A 15,598-nucleotide genomic window follows, 5' to 3' on the forward strand; every position below is an offset into this window, starting at 1 on the left:
GAAACTCTATCATTTAAAATAAGGATCTAAGTCTGTGACTGATTATGCCTTGCAGTTCAGAACACTAGCCGTTAGCAGTGGATGGAACGAACAAGCTCTCATCACTTCGTTTCGTCAAGGGTTGGAACCCAGAGTGCGGTTGCATCTCGCTGCATACGAGGATTCCATCAGCCTCGAACGCTTCATCCAACTCGCCATCCACGTAGGCACTCGTATGCAGTCATGTCTCGAAGAGCACCAGGGCCAGCCACTTCCTAACATCTACCTCCGTCGTTCTGAACCCGTCAGCTCCCCAGAACCAGCCAGCGAACCCATGCAAGTGGATAATTCCCGTTTGTCACCATCTGAACGTCAAAGAAGGCTGACCCTGAATCTGTGTCTGTACTGTGGATCTCCGGGGCATGTAATCTCCGCATGCCCAATCCGTCCTCCTCGACCCATGGTGAGTGCCATCATTCCCTCCATTAAGAAGATGAAACCACTCACTACTATTGTAAACCTTACTGCCGTTGATGTATCTCTCCCAGTGGTGGCGCTCCTCAATTCAGGGTCAGCAGGAAACTTCATCTCAGGCTCCCTCTGTCGACAACTCAAGCTCAAAACCACGCCCTCTCCGACTATCTATCAAGTCCATTCCATCACGGGCAAACCCCTGAGCCGCAGAAAGATCAGCCGTTGCGTGGGACCCCTTCAACTCCGTGTTGGTATTCTGCACGTCGAGGACATCCATTTGCTGGTTCTGGAGAATTCCACCACTGACGTGGTTCTAGGGCGCCCGTGGCTCGAACAACACAGCCCCACCATCTCCTGGCGCACGGGCGAGATCCTGAAGTGGGGCGAACACTGCTTCTCCAACTGCTTCTCCGAGTTTCCTGTTCCAAAGTCTCCGCGTTCCAAGAAGATATCCGTCTGCACCACTTCCATTGAAAGCCCCATAGAGAAACGCTCCACCGACATTCCATCCTGTTACGCCCCCTTCAGTGACGTCTTTTGCCCGCAACGAGCCTCCAAACTACCTCCACACCGGCCATGGGACTGTGCCATCAATCTGTTACCGGGTGAGCCAGTGCCTAGGGGAAGGATTTACCCCCTGTCCGTGCCGGAGGAGAAGGCCATGGAAGAATACATCGAAGAGGCCCTTAACCAAGGATATATTCGCCCGTCTACTTCCCCTGCTGCTTCAAGTTTTTTCTTCATGGCAAAGAAGGACGGAGGCTTGCGGCCCTGCATAGATTACCGTTCCCTAAACAAAATAACAGTCAAGTTCCAGTACCCACTTTCCCTCGTCCCAGCGGCCCTGGAACATATCCGTGGTGCCACTGTGTTCACTAAGCTGTACCTCCGCAGTGCGTATAACCTCATCCGGATACGCGAGGGGGACGAGTGGAAGACCGCCTTCGTCACGCCCACTGGCCATTTTGAATATCTGGTCATGCCCTATGGACTTGTCAACGCCCCCTCCATATTCCAGGATTTCATTCATGAGGTGCTCCGGGAGTTCCTCCACAAGTTTGTACTGGTGTACATAGATGACATCTTGATATACTCCCGGAGCCTGGCCGAACATCGCCACCACGTTGCGGAGGTCCTCCAACGCTTACGGCAATACCATCTGTTCCTCAAGGCTGAAAAGTGTTCCTTTCATCAACCATCTGTCCATTTCCTGGGATACTTCATTGATCACAGTGGCATCCGGATGGACGAGGGGAAGGTAGAAGCCATCAAGTCCTGGCCCATTCCCACTACCATCAAAGAACTCCAACGCTTCCTCGGATTCGCCAATTTCTACCGCCGTTTCATCAAGAATTACAGTTCCATCGTCTGCCCACTCACCAACCTCCTCCGTCACCAGCCCAAGTCTCTGTCCTGGTCCGAAGCCGCCACCAACGCCTTCGAAGCCCTCAAGACAGCCTTCACCACCGCTCCCCTCCTCGTCCACCCGGACCCTGACCTGCCCTTTATCGTGGAGGTGGACGCTTCCATCACAGGAGTGGGAGCGGTGCTTTCACAGCAGCAGGGGAACCCGAGTAGACTCCATCCATGTGCCTTCTTCTCCCGCAAACTCAACCCGGCGGAGGTCAATTACGACATCGGTGACCGTGAGCTCCTGGCTGTCAAGCTTGCGCTGGAGGAATGGAGGCATTGGTTGGAGGGAGCTAACCACCCATTTCAAGTACTCACCGACCATAAAAACCTGGAGTACCTCAAAGCAGCCAAAAGACTTAACCCTCGTCAAGCCCGCTGGGCACTATTCTTCTCCAGATTTGATTTTACTATCTCCTATCGTCCAGGCTCCAAGAATATTAAGGCTGATGCCTTATCCCGTCTCCACGCTCCAGAAGAAACCAATGAATCTCCTGAACCCATCCTTCCAAAATCCATCTTCGTGAGCCCTATCCAATGGTCTGAAGAAACTCTACCCTCCTCCAATGCCTCCTCCTACACTTTGCCGGGTTGTCCCCAGGGCCATCAGTACGTCAGCCGGACACGTCGCACCCCACTTGTGCACTCTGCTCACTCATCACTTGGCACTGGCCACCCGGGGGTCAATGAGACCCTCTTGCTGCTTAAGGAGCGCTTCTGGTGGCCCAACATGGCCAGGGATGTCAGAAGGTACGTGCAGGGCTGCAGGGAGTGCGCCATCTCCAAGAGCCCCCGCCATCTTCCAGCCGGCAAGCTCAATCCTCTGCCCGTTCCTGAGCGACCGTGGTCACACCTGGGAGTTGACTGCATCACGGATCTCCCAGCATCAGATGGCCACACCTGTGTCCTCGTGGTAGTAGACCGATTTTCCAAGGCCTGTCGTCTAATTCCCCTGAAGGGTCTACCTACCGCCTTAACCACAGCTGAACTCATGTTCAACCACATCTTTCGTTACTACGGAATCCCCGAAGACATCGTATCAGACCGAGGACCCCAATTCATCTCCCGCGTCTGGAAGGCCTTCTTGTCGCTCCTGGGTGTGACCATCAGCCTGTCATCTGGATACCATCCTCAGACGAACGGGCAGACGGAACGCAAGATCCAGGAGATCGGTCGCTTCCTGCATACCTTCTGTCATGGCCACTAGAACTCCTGGAACCAGTATATGGGTTGGGCCGAGTACGCCCAAAACTCCCTCCGACAGCCTTCCACCGGACTAACACCCTTTCAATGCGTACTCGGTTACCAACCCCCGCTGTTCCCCTGGGACGGGGAACCCTCCAACGTTCCTGCAGTCGACTACTGGTTCCGGGAGAGCGAGAGGGTATGGGACTCAGCTCACCACCAACTGCAGAGAGCCCTGCGCAGACGCAGGATGACAGCAGACCTTCGGCGCTCCAACGCTCCATCCTATCAACCGGGGCAGAAGCTCTGGCTGTCAACCAAGGACATCAGGCTGCGTCTGCCCTGCAAGAAGCTGAGTCCTCGCTTCATTGGCCCATTCACCATCACCAGGCAGATCAACCCCGTCACGTATCGTTTGCAACTTCCACCTCAATACAAGATTCATCCAACCTTTCATGTTTCCCTATTAAAACCTCACCACCCTTCTGTTTCTCCCTCCACAGAACCTGACGTGGCAGCTGCCGAGCCCCCCCTTCCACTCATCCTGGATGATGGTGCTGCTTACGAGGTTCGCGAAGTTCTGGACTCCCAGCATCGTGGTTGTCTATTAGAGTACCTAGTCGACTGGGAAGGAGCGCCCCGAGGAGCGCTCATGGGTCCCAAGAAACGATATCCTTGATCCCAATCTTCTACAAGCATTCCACGCCAGCCACCCTGACAGACCTGCCCCACGCCCAAGAGGACGACCACCACGACGTCGGGGTCCTCGGCCCTCTGGAGTGGGCCGTGGGAGGGGGGGTACTGTCACAGACACGTCAGGTTCCACCTCCCTCCAATACCCACGCACTCAATCACCGGAGTACTAATCACCGCCACCTGCACATCATCAGCACTGCAATCACCTTCACCTCAAAAGCCCCACACTCACACACAGTCACTGTCCGGTCTCATTTGTACCACAACTCTATGTGTACTTACCTCAAGGACTCCTTCTCGCTACTTACCCATCTTCAACGTCTCCAGTGTCTCCAGTCTTCCTCGTGTGCCTCTCCAACTGTGTGTGAGTGTTCCTCGTCTCCAGTCTCCAGCGTGTGCATTCCCGATCTTCCTACAATCAACAAAAGGACAGTATCATTCTTCTATCAACACTTCAACTCTCTGAATTACCATTTACTCGCCTGATTCTTTGCTGATATCAATAAAATCACTTAACTTGCTTTTACATCTGCCTCCGAGCCATCTCTGTTGTAACAAATATATATATATATATATATATATATATATATATATATATATATATATATATATATATATATGAAGAGTTCAGATGCAAACCCCTCTAAATCCATCAGACTTCTTTTCTTTAAAATGAGCATTTTTTACCAGGCTTTTACGATCAAGTTCAGGAGTTTCATTTTAAAGGTAATGATAAGGTTATTAGCTAGTGAATAAAATAACTTTTTTTCAAAAATGTCACTCTAGACAATTTATTGGTTTTTAACAAGTTAGATTTTCTTTTGCGTCAAAACCAGCTAAATCCACTTGTGCTTTTTTTGCAAAAACCTCTAAATCCACCTATTTGGGACAAGACATGGTAGATAGTTGAAAAATCACTAAAGATGCAACTAAAAACAATGAAAAAGATGAGAGCACTTATCACTTAAAAACTAAACAGTAGACAAACCTCTTTACACAGGGATCTTCTATTCAGCCTCCACTTTTTGCCTCCTCCGTTTATATGGCACAGCTTCCATATGAGACAGAACAATAGCATCTTGTTTGACTTTGTCTTTGGCGAAATAGAGCTGTTGTTTGATGTATAATAAATCCGATTCCTTCAAAGTAACGGCACTGCGTGAATAACTGTTATGAGTGCATCATACAATTGCGACCAAGCCATTTCCACTGTAGGCTATTTTTCCTTATGACAGGCGGAGTTTTGAGGTAAATAACGTTTTCTTCTGCCATTCAATATTAGTAGGACAGGCTGATCCATTTCATTGTACTCCATCTTTTATTTTAAAAATCTCAATCTGAATCTGACTCTAAGCATTAAAATCTCCTCAGCGCGCCGCTATATTGAAACCGCTCGGAATCATATGATTCGATTCGCGCCTTCTGATTGGTTCTCGGAATATAGCGTCTTTTGCTGCCAAAGGGAAGTGGCGTCTAGAGGCTTTTGCCAACAAACTGATATTTCTGAATGGGCTGACGCTGCGATTTAGAGGATTTGAAGCACGTGATTTGTTGAACGTGTACTACGTGCCGTAAGCATTCGTTCAATGTCATTATCTCATTTTTGACAGAGATGGCGTTTAGCGGCTTTTGCATCTGAACTCTTCATATATATACTGTGGCATAACTTTGTTTTAAAAAGTGGGTGGGACAGGAATGTGTATGTGCCATTAGTCCCGAGAGTATGTATATTAGTTAATAAATACAAGGATCCGCAGTTGATATCAGGTTGTCCTGATGGACTGGTGGCAGCATTATCATTTAACGTGTAAGAGGTTCTGGGTTCTAACCCAACCATGTGTGATTTTTTTTTTTTTTTTTTTTTTTCTCATTAAAGCCAAAGATGTTCATCAGTGATTGTATATCAAGAGCAGGGAAACGTTTATGTGTAGCTATTTTGTTTTGTGATTTCAACCTAACAAATAGAGAGTCTCTGCAACAGGCCGATAGATTGAAGCGCTCATCCGTGTGAACACTGCTCAGTGTGCACGAGCGCCAAGAGAACACTGTTGCGCCTCTGATAGCAGCGACAACGAGCACTCAACAAGATTTCAAAAACAACACATTCTAGCGCCAGATCGCCTATTATTAACTCAAATTGATAATCAACTAGAGGTGTTTCTTTTTATTACATATCCGTGCCGCGAGAGGTTTCAAAAAGTGGTCGGGATAATATCGACCTTTTCAAAAAGTGGTCGGGACATGTCCCACCCGTCCCACCCGCAAATTACGCCTATGTATATATATATAAACTTTTCAAAACACCCCTCCCTCTGTTTTTTTTCACAAATCGCACCCTGTATATATATAATAAATTGAGTTTTTTATAACTTTTATAGTTTTTTAAACTTACTGTTTTTTTTTATAACCAGATCATCATTTTCTATAAAAGTATGAAAATGTACAGCGACTATGATTTTGTCCTCCATTGTTGTTTCCGATTTCTGCCTCAGCTCGCTACGTCACGTTACTACCTGATTGGTTAACGCGGTGTGAATTTTCGCCAAAGTTCAGATTTTTCAACTCTGGCCGTCAGACACTCGATTCGTGCGTCAGACACGTGAACGCTCAATTCGTGCTGCGCCATTCGCACGTCAACGGCCGATTCACACTAGACGCTTGATTCATGCCGCAGGACGTCTAGATGCGCGTTTACATGTAAATCAGATGCCCCAGACGCGTTCGGTGTGAACGCAGCATCAGGCTTGCAATCAACATGGATCTCAGAGATCAGACGCTGTAACTGTCACAGGTGAAGCTTTTATTAACACACTCCTGTATCTTCACATCATTCATCAGTTTGGAGAGTTAATCATGATGATCTTCCTCTTTCAGTTCATCATGGTGCTGGTAGGAATGTGATTGTGATCGCAGCGACATCTGGAGGATTATTCATCATCATCATCATCGTCATATTTACAATGTAAATACAAATATATCAATAAAGAGTACATAAATATATTTTCAAACTAATTCATACAGATATTTGATTATTAATTGTATATGAAACAATGAAATTACTTGTTTGTGTTTTTGACAGTCAGAAGAAAAGGATAAACAGAAGATCTATAAATGAGTATGAGGTGAGATGATCAAAGAATCACAGAAAAATACTATTAAAAGAATAAAATTAGCTTTTTTATATATTTAGATTTTTTTTTATGGCTGGTCCAACTTGTGTTCAAGTCATATTACATCATATGTTGGGAAATTATCAGACTGCTCAAACATCTCATACCAAACTGACAGACACTGATTGAGACGTGAACTCACAATGTTTTAAATCCTTTTTTTTTTCTTTTTTTTTTTTGTATAGTAAGTCTTTTTCTCTGTTTCCCTGTAGAACGTTGATCCCAGTGCAGGCACATATGCAGCTCTTGACCTCAGGTCCAGATCTTCTGACCTTTATGGCACACTCACAGTAAGTGAAGCATAACCTGATATTGCTGAGTTCAACATGTTCCTGGGTCAACGTTTTTGTTGATCCTGGAACAACATTCAAATCAACCAATCAGATTTGAGGGACAAGTTTACAGATTATGTCAAGTTTAGGCTTAAATTCATGAATTGGTTCTTCTACATCAGTGTTATTCATCTATCAATCCCTCTGATTTTTGGGATAACTTATGGGTAGGGTTAGGTTTAGGGGTAGGAATAGGGATAAGACTAAATTTTAAGACTAGAATGTTGGTCCAGGATCAACAAAATATGTTGACCCAGGAATGCATCTAACTCAGCAAAATCAGAACGTGCGTAAGTGAAATATCAAAAAACCACACATGCGAAAGAGTTTGTGCATTCAAAACTCATGTAATCTTTCACAAAGACTGTCCATCCCAGACAACATTACAAACATGTTCATCACAAACAGCATTACCAGCTTCACTTATTACTGACCAGACTGACTTTATTTGTCACATGTCTACAGAAGCTCTTACTGAGAATTAACAGAGGTTTAGATGTTGATGTCTTATTAAAAAAGTTTACTTTGAGGTCACCACAATGGAGATCAGTGTTTGTTTTAGTTGAGCTCTTGACCCTTGACTTTTGTTGAGTTGCTTCTTTATCAGCAGTTGCAGGTGTTTTCAGAAAACATTTCTGCATTGATAAAGCAGATCAACATGTCTGTTTTAATAACATACAAATGACTTCATTAAAGTGGTTTAAAATACTTTTTTTCTGTAATTGCTGACTTAAAGAATTGAAACGCTTTTGCGAAGTATCAAACTCAACCACTGTGAAAAAAATAATTTGTTGCATTTGATGCTGAATATTTATGTGAGTGTATAAATAGCACTGTCATTGTTAACTTTGTTTAAATCATGTTTTGTGTCATTTATACACTCACAGACATCAACATTCAGCATATGAAACACAACAATGGTGACATGCTTCATGCCAGCATATAAAACACATGCATGGTTCCCAGCATGCATTGCGGCATAAATAAATTATGCAGCTGTTTTTTTTTTTTTTTTTTTTCAATTCACATTTCACATTTCCCATTTCACATTTCACAATTCACATTTACTTGTATAACACTTTTCACAATACATATCGTTTCAGAGTAGCATTACAGGGAGTGCATGTCAACATTACAATTTAGAGTGAACTTTTATAAGGTGACTGTGTCCAAATTGTCATTTCAGAAATGTACATATATAATCACACAGTTAGCTAACAATGTAATAATTTAGGCAATTTAATTTACAGTTACTATTAACAAATTAATTTGAAAAAACAATGAGCTGGAAACAATTAGCTCATGTAAATAATGAATACATGTTAACAATAATTAGGATATATAGCAATATTTGGAATGGTGCATGTTGATCCAAAGTTTGTGTCCTCTCAGGAGTTGGCGGCGTCTCGTAACAGGTGTTGGTCATCTGAGGTCTTCTTAAGAGGCTGGATCCAAACTGAAGTTGATGTACTCTCTAGTCACCTCGGGACAGGCGTCCTGAGATAAAACAGAAAAGCTAATGGAGAATAATTAGCGTAGCTGCTGTTCATAACATTAAGCAAAGATAGTCATGTGCAACTGATCTGATATGAGATGCATTATGTGAATGCTTGGCTAAAGCAATGTGTCTTTAATGCATTTGGAATACATTTGGATCTAATTGTGGCTTCTTAATGAGAGGCTTAATAACTGCCAGTTTAAATGTTCTTGGAACATGACCTAAAGATAAAGACGAGTTAATAATATTGAGGAGAGGCTCTTCCACTACAGGTAACACTTCTTTCAGTAGTTTAGTTGGTATAGGATCTAATAAACATGTTGTTGTTTTAGATGAAGTGATAAGTTTATTTAACTCTTTTTGTTCTATAGTTGTAAAGCACTGTAATTGTTCTTGCGGGGTGATAATTGAAGCTGAATTATAAGGCGCGATTGAAGATTGAACATTTACAATTGTGGTTCTGATACTTTTGATTTTCTCAGTGAAGAAGTTCATACAATCATTACTACTAAACTGTAATGAAATGTTTTGTTCTGGAGATGTCTGTTTATTTGTTAATCTAGCCACTGTACTATACAAGAACCGTGGATTGTTTTGGTTATTTTCTATGAGTTTGTGGAGATGCTCGGCCCTGGCTGCTTTTAAAGACTTTTTATAACGGGAATTGCTCTCTTTCCACGTGATTCTGATTTGCGCTCTAGATTACGAGTTTCTCTTTTTATGGCGTGAGTAATACTGTTGTACCATGGTGCAGTATTTTTCTCTTACCTTTTTCAATCTGATGGGTGCAACAGTATCTAATGTACTAGAGAAAATGGTGCCAATATTGATATTCATTTCTTCAAGTTCATTTGTGTGTTTAGGTACAATGAGCAGCTGAGACAGATCAGGCAGGTTATTTGTGAATCTATCATCGTCGGGATAATTGTTCTACCTAGTCGATAACGTGCCGCAATATGGCAAATGTCAGCAGCATGCACATTACAAGGTTGTGATCAGTGACAATCACTTTGCAGTACAATTTATATTTGTAATGTATGATTAAGATGGCGAGTGAGTCTAGTGATGTTTTGTTTAATCCTGAATGAATTTAGTAAATCTGTAAACGCAGCCCCTAACGCATCATTTGTATTGTCTACATGAATGTTAAAATCTCCAACAATCAGCGCTTTATCGAAATTGACCAATAGGTCTGAGATAAAATCTGCAAAGTCTTTCAGGAAATCAGTATAGGTGATCATTTCATTTACAATAACTGCCATAGGTGTCAGCGATCTAATGTTTAGGAGCCCTAGTTTTAGAAATTAGAATTTCTGGTTTAATTACAATCAGATTTTTTCTAGATCCTATATATGTATTGTTAGACCTCACTATTTGGGGAATAGACACAGTTTCTATAGACTGTACTACACTCACATTTCTATCAATTAAGTGGGCAGAACACAGACTGATTTGAGGTTTGACTTACTAGTCATACGGTGCGTAGCATCTTAGATATGTTCTCCGACAGAAGATCTGCTCCTATTATGCTGGGGTGCAGGCCATCAGCACGGAAGAGCCTAGGACGCTCCCAGAAAAGATTCCAATTATTTACAAAGAGCAGTTTCTGTTCATTACACCAAGACATTAACCATTCATTTAAAGCAAATAATCTACTGAACCTTTCATGTCCTTGTCGTTACGTTGTAAGCAGTCCAGACACAATGATCCTCATCGCAGGCAATGTGCTGTGTACTGTCTCGATCAGGCTCCTGAAGTCCTGCTTCAGAACCTCCATCTGCTGCAGCCGGGTGTCATTCACCCCAGACATCGAGAACACGAGCACCAGGAAAACAGTGACTGCACCTTACCTTTAGCTGAGGTAGCGTGGACATGATGGACAATTGAGTCTCCAATGACCACAGCGTTGCATCTCGTTTTGTGAAGAGAATAGAAGTGGTTTCACATGGAGATGCCGAAGACCACGGGGTGGCGAAGGGGGAGAGGTCCTGTTCCGAGGCCTGGCTCAAACCTTCCGGTGCTGAAGCACCCATGTTTCATGTGTGTTGGTGCCAGAGTGAACTAGGGCTGGGAATAATGTGTTCTGGGTGCTCGGGCCCTGTGCAGATAAACACACAGAGTAGAGGAACCAGGACTGTTAATATCACGCTGCAAACTTGCAGCGGATTGGTAAGCGTCAGCCTGGGATGTTTCCAGCGCTGTTTGTCAATCCCGTAGCTCGGCCTGCTTCTCTAGTAGGTCGCGGATCTGCTTCTCCACGGCCTCCAGCTCCAACTGCACTGCATGCAGCTCGAACATATCCTCACCTATACTCAAAGGTAGAGACACATCTGATACCTTCGCCATTAGAATAGATGAATAATAATGTGAGTGAGAATTGCAAACAGCACAAATGCTAGTGAGGACATGCTACTATCACTAACGGGCTAGAGCTAGTAGCGGATGTTTGGGAAGTCAGAAAAAACTAGCGATATCAAGGCAATCTGACTGTTTTTTATATAGGAAAATGTCAGGGATCTGTTCACCCACTGTAAAAGGAAAAAAAATAGGTTATGAATTTGATTTTAAGAAGAAAAACAGACAATTAGGAATCAACTCGACAGAGCTCCAACTCAAACTGATTGTCACCATTGTTGAGGTTTGTATGAAGATTGCTGATGTCTAAGTGTGTCATTTTTAACTTTTAAATAGTTTGACAATCTTACACAAATCACTTAAGTGTTACAAAAAGTTTTTATCACATCATTTGAGTTTATTATTTCCTTCTCATATAACATTTCAATTCCAAAAGTAGGCAAAAATAAATAAATAAATAAATAAATAAATAAACAGCTATTTAAACCACTTTAATGCAGTCATTTATCTGTTATTAAAACAGACATGTTGATCTGCTATATCAATGCAGAAATGTTTTCTGAAAACACCTGCAATTGCTGAATAAGAAGCACCTCAACAAAATTCAAGGGTGAAGAGCTCAACTAAAGCAAACACTGATCCCCATGATGGTGAACAAACAAAACATTTTCAGTAAGACATCAACATCTAACCTTCTGTTAATTCTCAATAAGAGCTTCTGTAGACGTGTGACAGAAATAAAGTCAGTCTGGTTAGTAATAAGTGAAGCTGGTAATGCTGTTTGTGGAGTTGTTTAATCAGATCTTCAGAGATTTAATGTCTTTTATCTTCAGTTCATCTAAGGCTGTGGCTGAAGAAAGTTGTAGTTTGTGTTCTTATTTCTCTTTCTTTCAGTGTTTGTTCACAGCAGGTGTTTGAATGATTGAAAGAATGTTTCAGGAACATCATACTAACCTTTAAATAACATTCTACTAACATTAAGGAAACTGAACATTTTCATGTTCTTGGAATGTTACAAATCAATGTTCCTACAATGTTGAATTTTAGATCAAAATTAATTTGAAAAAATGTTTGAAGAAGATTATACCTTATAAAATGTGTCACCACACCCAGCTGCAGCTCATTACCGGGACTATAAAAGACTCTTACACACATCACCTCACCGCTAGGTCTTGTTTTCCCTGTGATACATTTCCAAGCGTTTATCCTGTTTCCCTGTCTGTTCCGGTTCCTGTTCCTGATCCCTGTCTGATTCTCCTGTTCTGTGATTGATAGCTGCCTGCATTTTGACCACTGCCTGTTCTCTGACTACGATCCTGCCTGTCTCTGATGTTCCTGTTTGCCCCGTCTGACCATGCCTGTACGACCACGCTCAACATTTAATAAAGCTTCGCATGTGGATCTTACTCTGAGTCCCGCCTTCGTTACAGACTCCCTGTGCTAATGCATTGATGAAATTAAAAATTAGATGTGCCAAAACTATCTTAAGTTAAACAAAGACAAAACTGAAGTCATTGCATTTGGAAAAAAAGATGTTCTCAAGGTGAACGCATACCTTCACTCTAGGGGTCAAACAACTAAAAATCAAGTCAGGAATCTTGGTGTGATTTTAGAGTCAGACCTGAGTTTCAGTAGCCTTGTACAGAAAATAGCTAAATCAGCATATTATCATCTCAAAAATATTGCAAGAATTAGATGCTTTGTCTCCAGTCAAGGCTTAGAGAAACTTGTTCATGCTTTTATCACCAGCAGGGTGGATTATTGTAATGGACTCCCCAAAAAGACCATAAGACAGCTGCAGCTCGTACAGAACGCTGCTGCCAGGATTCTAAGCAGAAACAGAAAATATGAACACATCATGCCAGTCCTCAGGTCCTTCCACTGGCTTCCAGATGCATTTAGAATTGATGTTTAAGTACTGTTACTTGTTTATAAATCACTCAATGGCTTAGGACTGCAGATATGCTCATGGAATATAAACCTAACAGATCACTCAGATCAATAGGATCACATCAGTTAGAAATACCAACAGTTTGATCCAAACAAGGAGAGTCTGCTTTTAGCTGTTGTGGCTTACATAGTTGGAAGCAGCTTCCAGAAGAGATCAGATGTGCTCCAACAGTAGCCACATTATATCCAGACTCAAAACACATCTGTTTAGCTGTGCATGACTGAATGAGCACTGTGCTATGTCTGAACTGATTGCATTGCATTTTATTTATGTATCCTCTTTTTATTTAAAATTTTATTTTACATCAATTTTTATTTTCGACTTTTATTGCTATTTCTATTTTTATTAACTGATTGCACTGTATTTACTGAACTGTTTTAATGAATTTTATCTTTTAATTCTTATGTATTTGTTTCCTTTTTTATGTAAAGCACTTTGAATTAACATTGTGTATGAAATATTCAAAATAAATAAATGTACCTTCCTTGCCATTTTAAAAATGTTTGCAGTAGTGCTGTCAATTGATAAAAAAGTCACTAATTAATAACACATTTTTCTGTAATTAATCACAATTAAAAACATTGTTGTGAGTTTTTAATATTTTTATATTGTAATAATTTCACTGTTACTCTACTCAAATCAATGTAGAAACAACGTAAAGACAGTATATTGTAAATATTTGTTTAGTGGCATCATTTCATGAGTGAAGGCCAGTATCAGTGATACCCTGTTAAATGGTGATATAAAGAATTAAAGAGTATTATTTTACAATAAATTACTTTAGTCAGAAATTTACAGTGAAATTAATGCATGTTGGGTCATTTTCTTATGCATTACTGTTAATCATCAGCAAAATGATGCTGACATCACAGTCATTTACTATTCTTGCTTTTCTGTGAAATGACATTATAAAGTTGTCTTTAATCATGCCACTGAAAGTTATATTGTTTATTACTGTAATTGTGTTGAAGTCACCTCAGTGGTGATCAGTGTCCATTAGCTTGGGCCTTGGAGCTTGCATATTCATATTAAAATGTCTGATCTAGCCTAGTCAGAAGTGTGACAAATGAAAGATTTGATAAAACAATGACAAACTACAATATAAAGTAAGCTAATTGGCTGAATTTAAGACAAACTTTGACTTAATTGTTTGTATTATGCATTTTATTATTTACTTATAAATAAAATCGGTAACACTTTACAATAAGGTGCACTAGTTAAACATTAGTTAATGTATTATCTAACATGAACTAACCATGAGCAATAACTTTGTTACTGTGTTTGTTAATCTTTGTTAACGTTAGTTAATATAAATACAGAAGTTCATTGTTCATGTTAGTTCACAGTGCATTAACTAATGCTAACAAATACAACTCTTGATTTTAATAATGTATTAATGAATGTTGAAATTGACATTAACAAAGACTAATACATGCTGTAGAAGTGCAGTTCATTATTAGTTCTAACTAAAGTAGTTAACTAATGTTAACTAATAAACCTTATTGTAAAGTGTTACCATAAAATCATTTTTGATTCATCACTTCTCTGTCTGACTGGATCTCAAATATTAAAAAGATAATAATTTTATAGTATAAAGGGGGGAGAAAGCACTCAAACATGTTAAAGTCAGAACAGAAACACAGAGGACAGGAAACAGGTTGTGGTTCATGAATTCACAGATCATTTCCTGGTCAAATCTGAGAGGCGTTTTCACCACATGGAAACACAGACACACAGTGAGTCATGTAAGATGAGCAACAAATGTCTTTTTTACTCTCAGATAAAAGAGCACAGTATTACTGGTATTTGAGTTTCAGAAAGTCAGAATAACTTCTGAGAGTTTCAGACTGATTCTCTGAACTGAACTGATGAAGAAATTAGAAAGACTCGGTAGGCAAGATAACGAAACAATGATATTTATTACCAATAAGCAAGCAAAATATCACAAGATGAAGTTCTTTGGCGTAAGCCAACCCTCACGTCCTGAGGGTTGTAGACGTTACGATTCCTGCCTGAAGGTGAAGGCAGGGGCGTTGTCGACCCCCGGGAAGTATGGACAGGGACCATCCTGGTGGTGGTGGGGAGGATGGAGGTGAAGGTTGGCGTCAGCATCTGTGAACTCAGACAAGTGTAAGTACCAGTCTTTTAAAAGAGATGTGTAGTGACATCATTGTGTGATGAAGAAAGAAACCTATGAATCATTTTTTGAAATACGATTAATTTAACCAAACTATCCGAAAGAACCGGTTTGCGGAAATGAATATCAGACTTTACATCACTAATACAAAATGTGGTAAGAGCATGAAACAAGTTCATAATGACAACGCCACACTTAGACATGCTTTTATGAAGACACTGAAACCTAACGCACCTCAGTAATTGAGCCGCACAGGTGTGTGTGCCAGTGGGTGAATTCCCCCATTTCAGATGTACACAAACATTAAGATGGAAAAACTGATTCAAATGAACCAAGAACCGAAATAAATATTAGTGACACTCAACCTGTCACATTCACATAACTTTTCAGAACTCGTCATAACTACAGTCA

The 15,598-nt window shown here is 41.3% G+C and overlaps 1 protein-coding gene across 1 annotated transcript in view; it reads left to right on the plus strand.

Moving 5' to 3' along the window:
* Positions 1 to 13,764, plus strand: part of LOC137032442 (polymeric immunoglobulin receptor-like) — a 93,218-nt gene extending 79,454 nt beyond the window's left edge. The window contains exons 5-8 of the mRNA XM_067404203.1: positions 6,619 to 6,706; positions 6,824 to 6,866; positions 7,127 to 7,204; positions 12,375 to 13,764. Of these exons, the coding sequence (XP_067260304.1) occupies positions 6,619 to 6,706; positions 6,824 to 6,866; positions 7,127 to 7,204; positions 12,375 to 12,389 (224 nt within the window). The 3' untranslated portion in view covers positions 12,390 to 13,764. The remainder of the gene's footprint in view (positions 1 to 6,618; positions 6,707 to 6,823; positions 6,867 to 7,126; positions 7,205 to 12,374) is intronic.
* Positions 13,765 to 15,598: the final 1,834 nt, after the last annotated feature.

Source organism: Chanodichthys erythropterus, chromosome 12, assembly GCF_024489055.1.
Source record: "Chanodichthys erythropterus isolate Z2021 chromosome 12, ASM2448905v1, whole genome shotgun sequence".
In the NCBI taxonomy this organism is placed as follows: Eukaryota; Metazoa; Chordata; class Actinopteri; order Cypriniformes; family Xenocyprididae; genus Chanodichthys; species Chanodichthys erythropterus.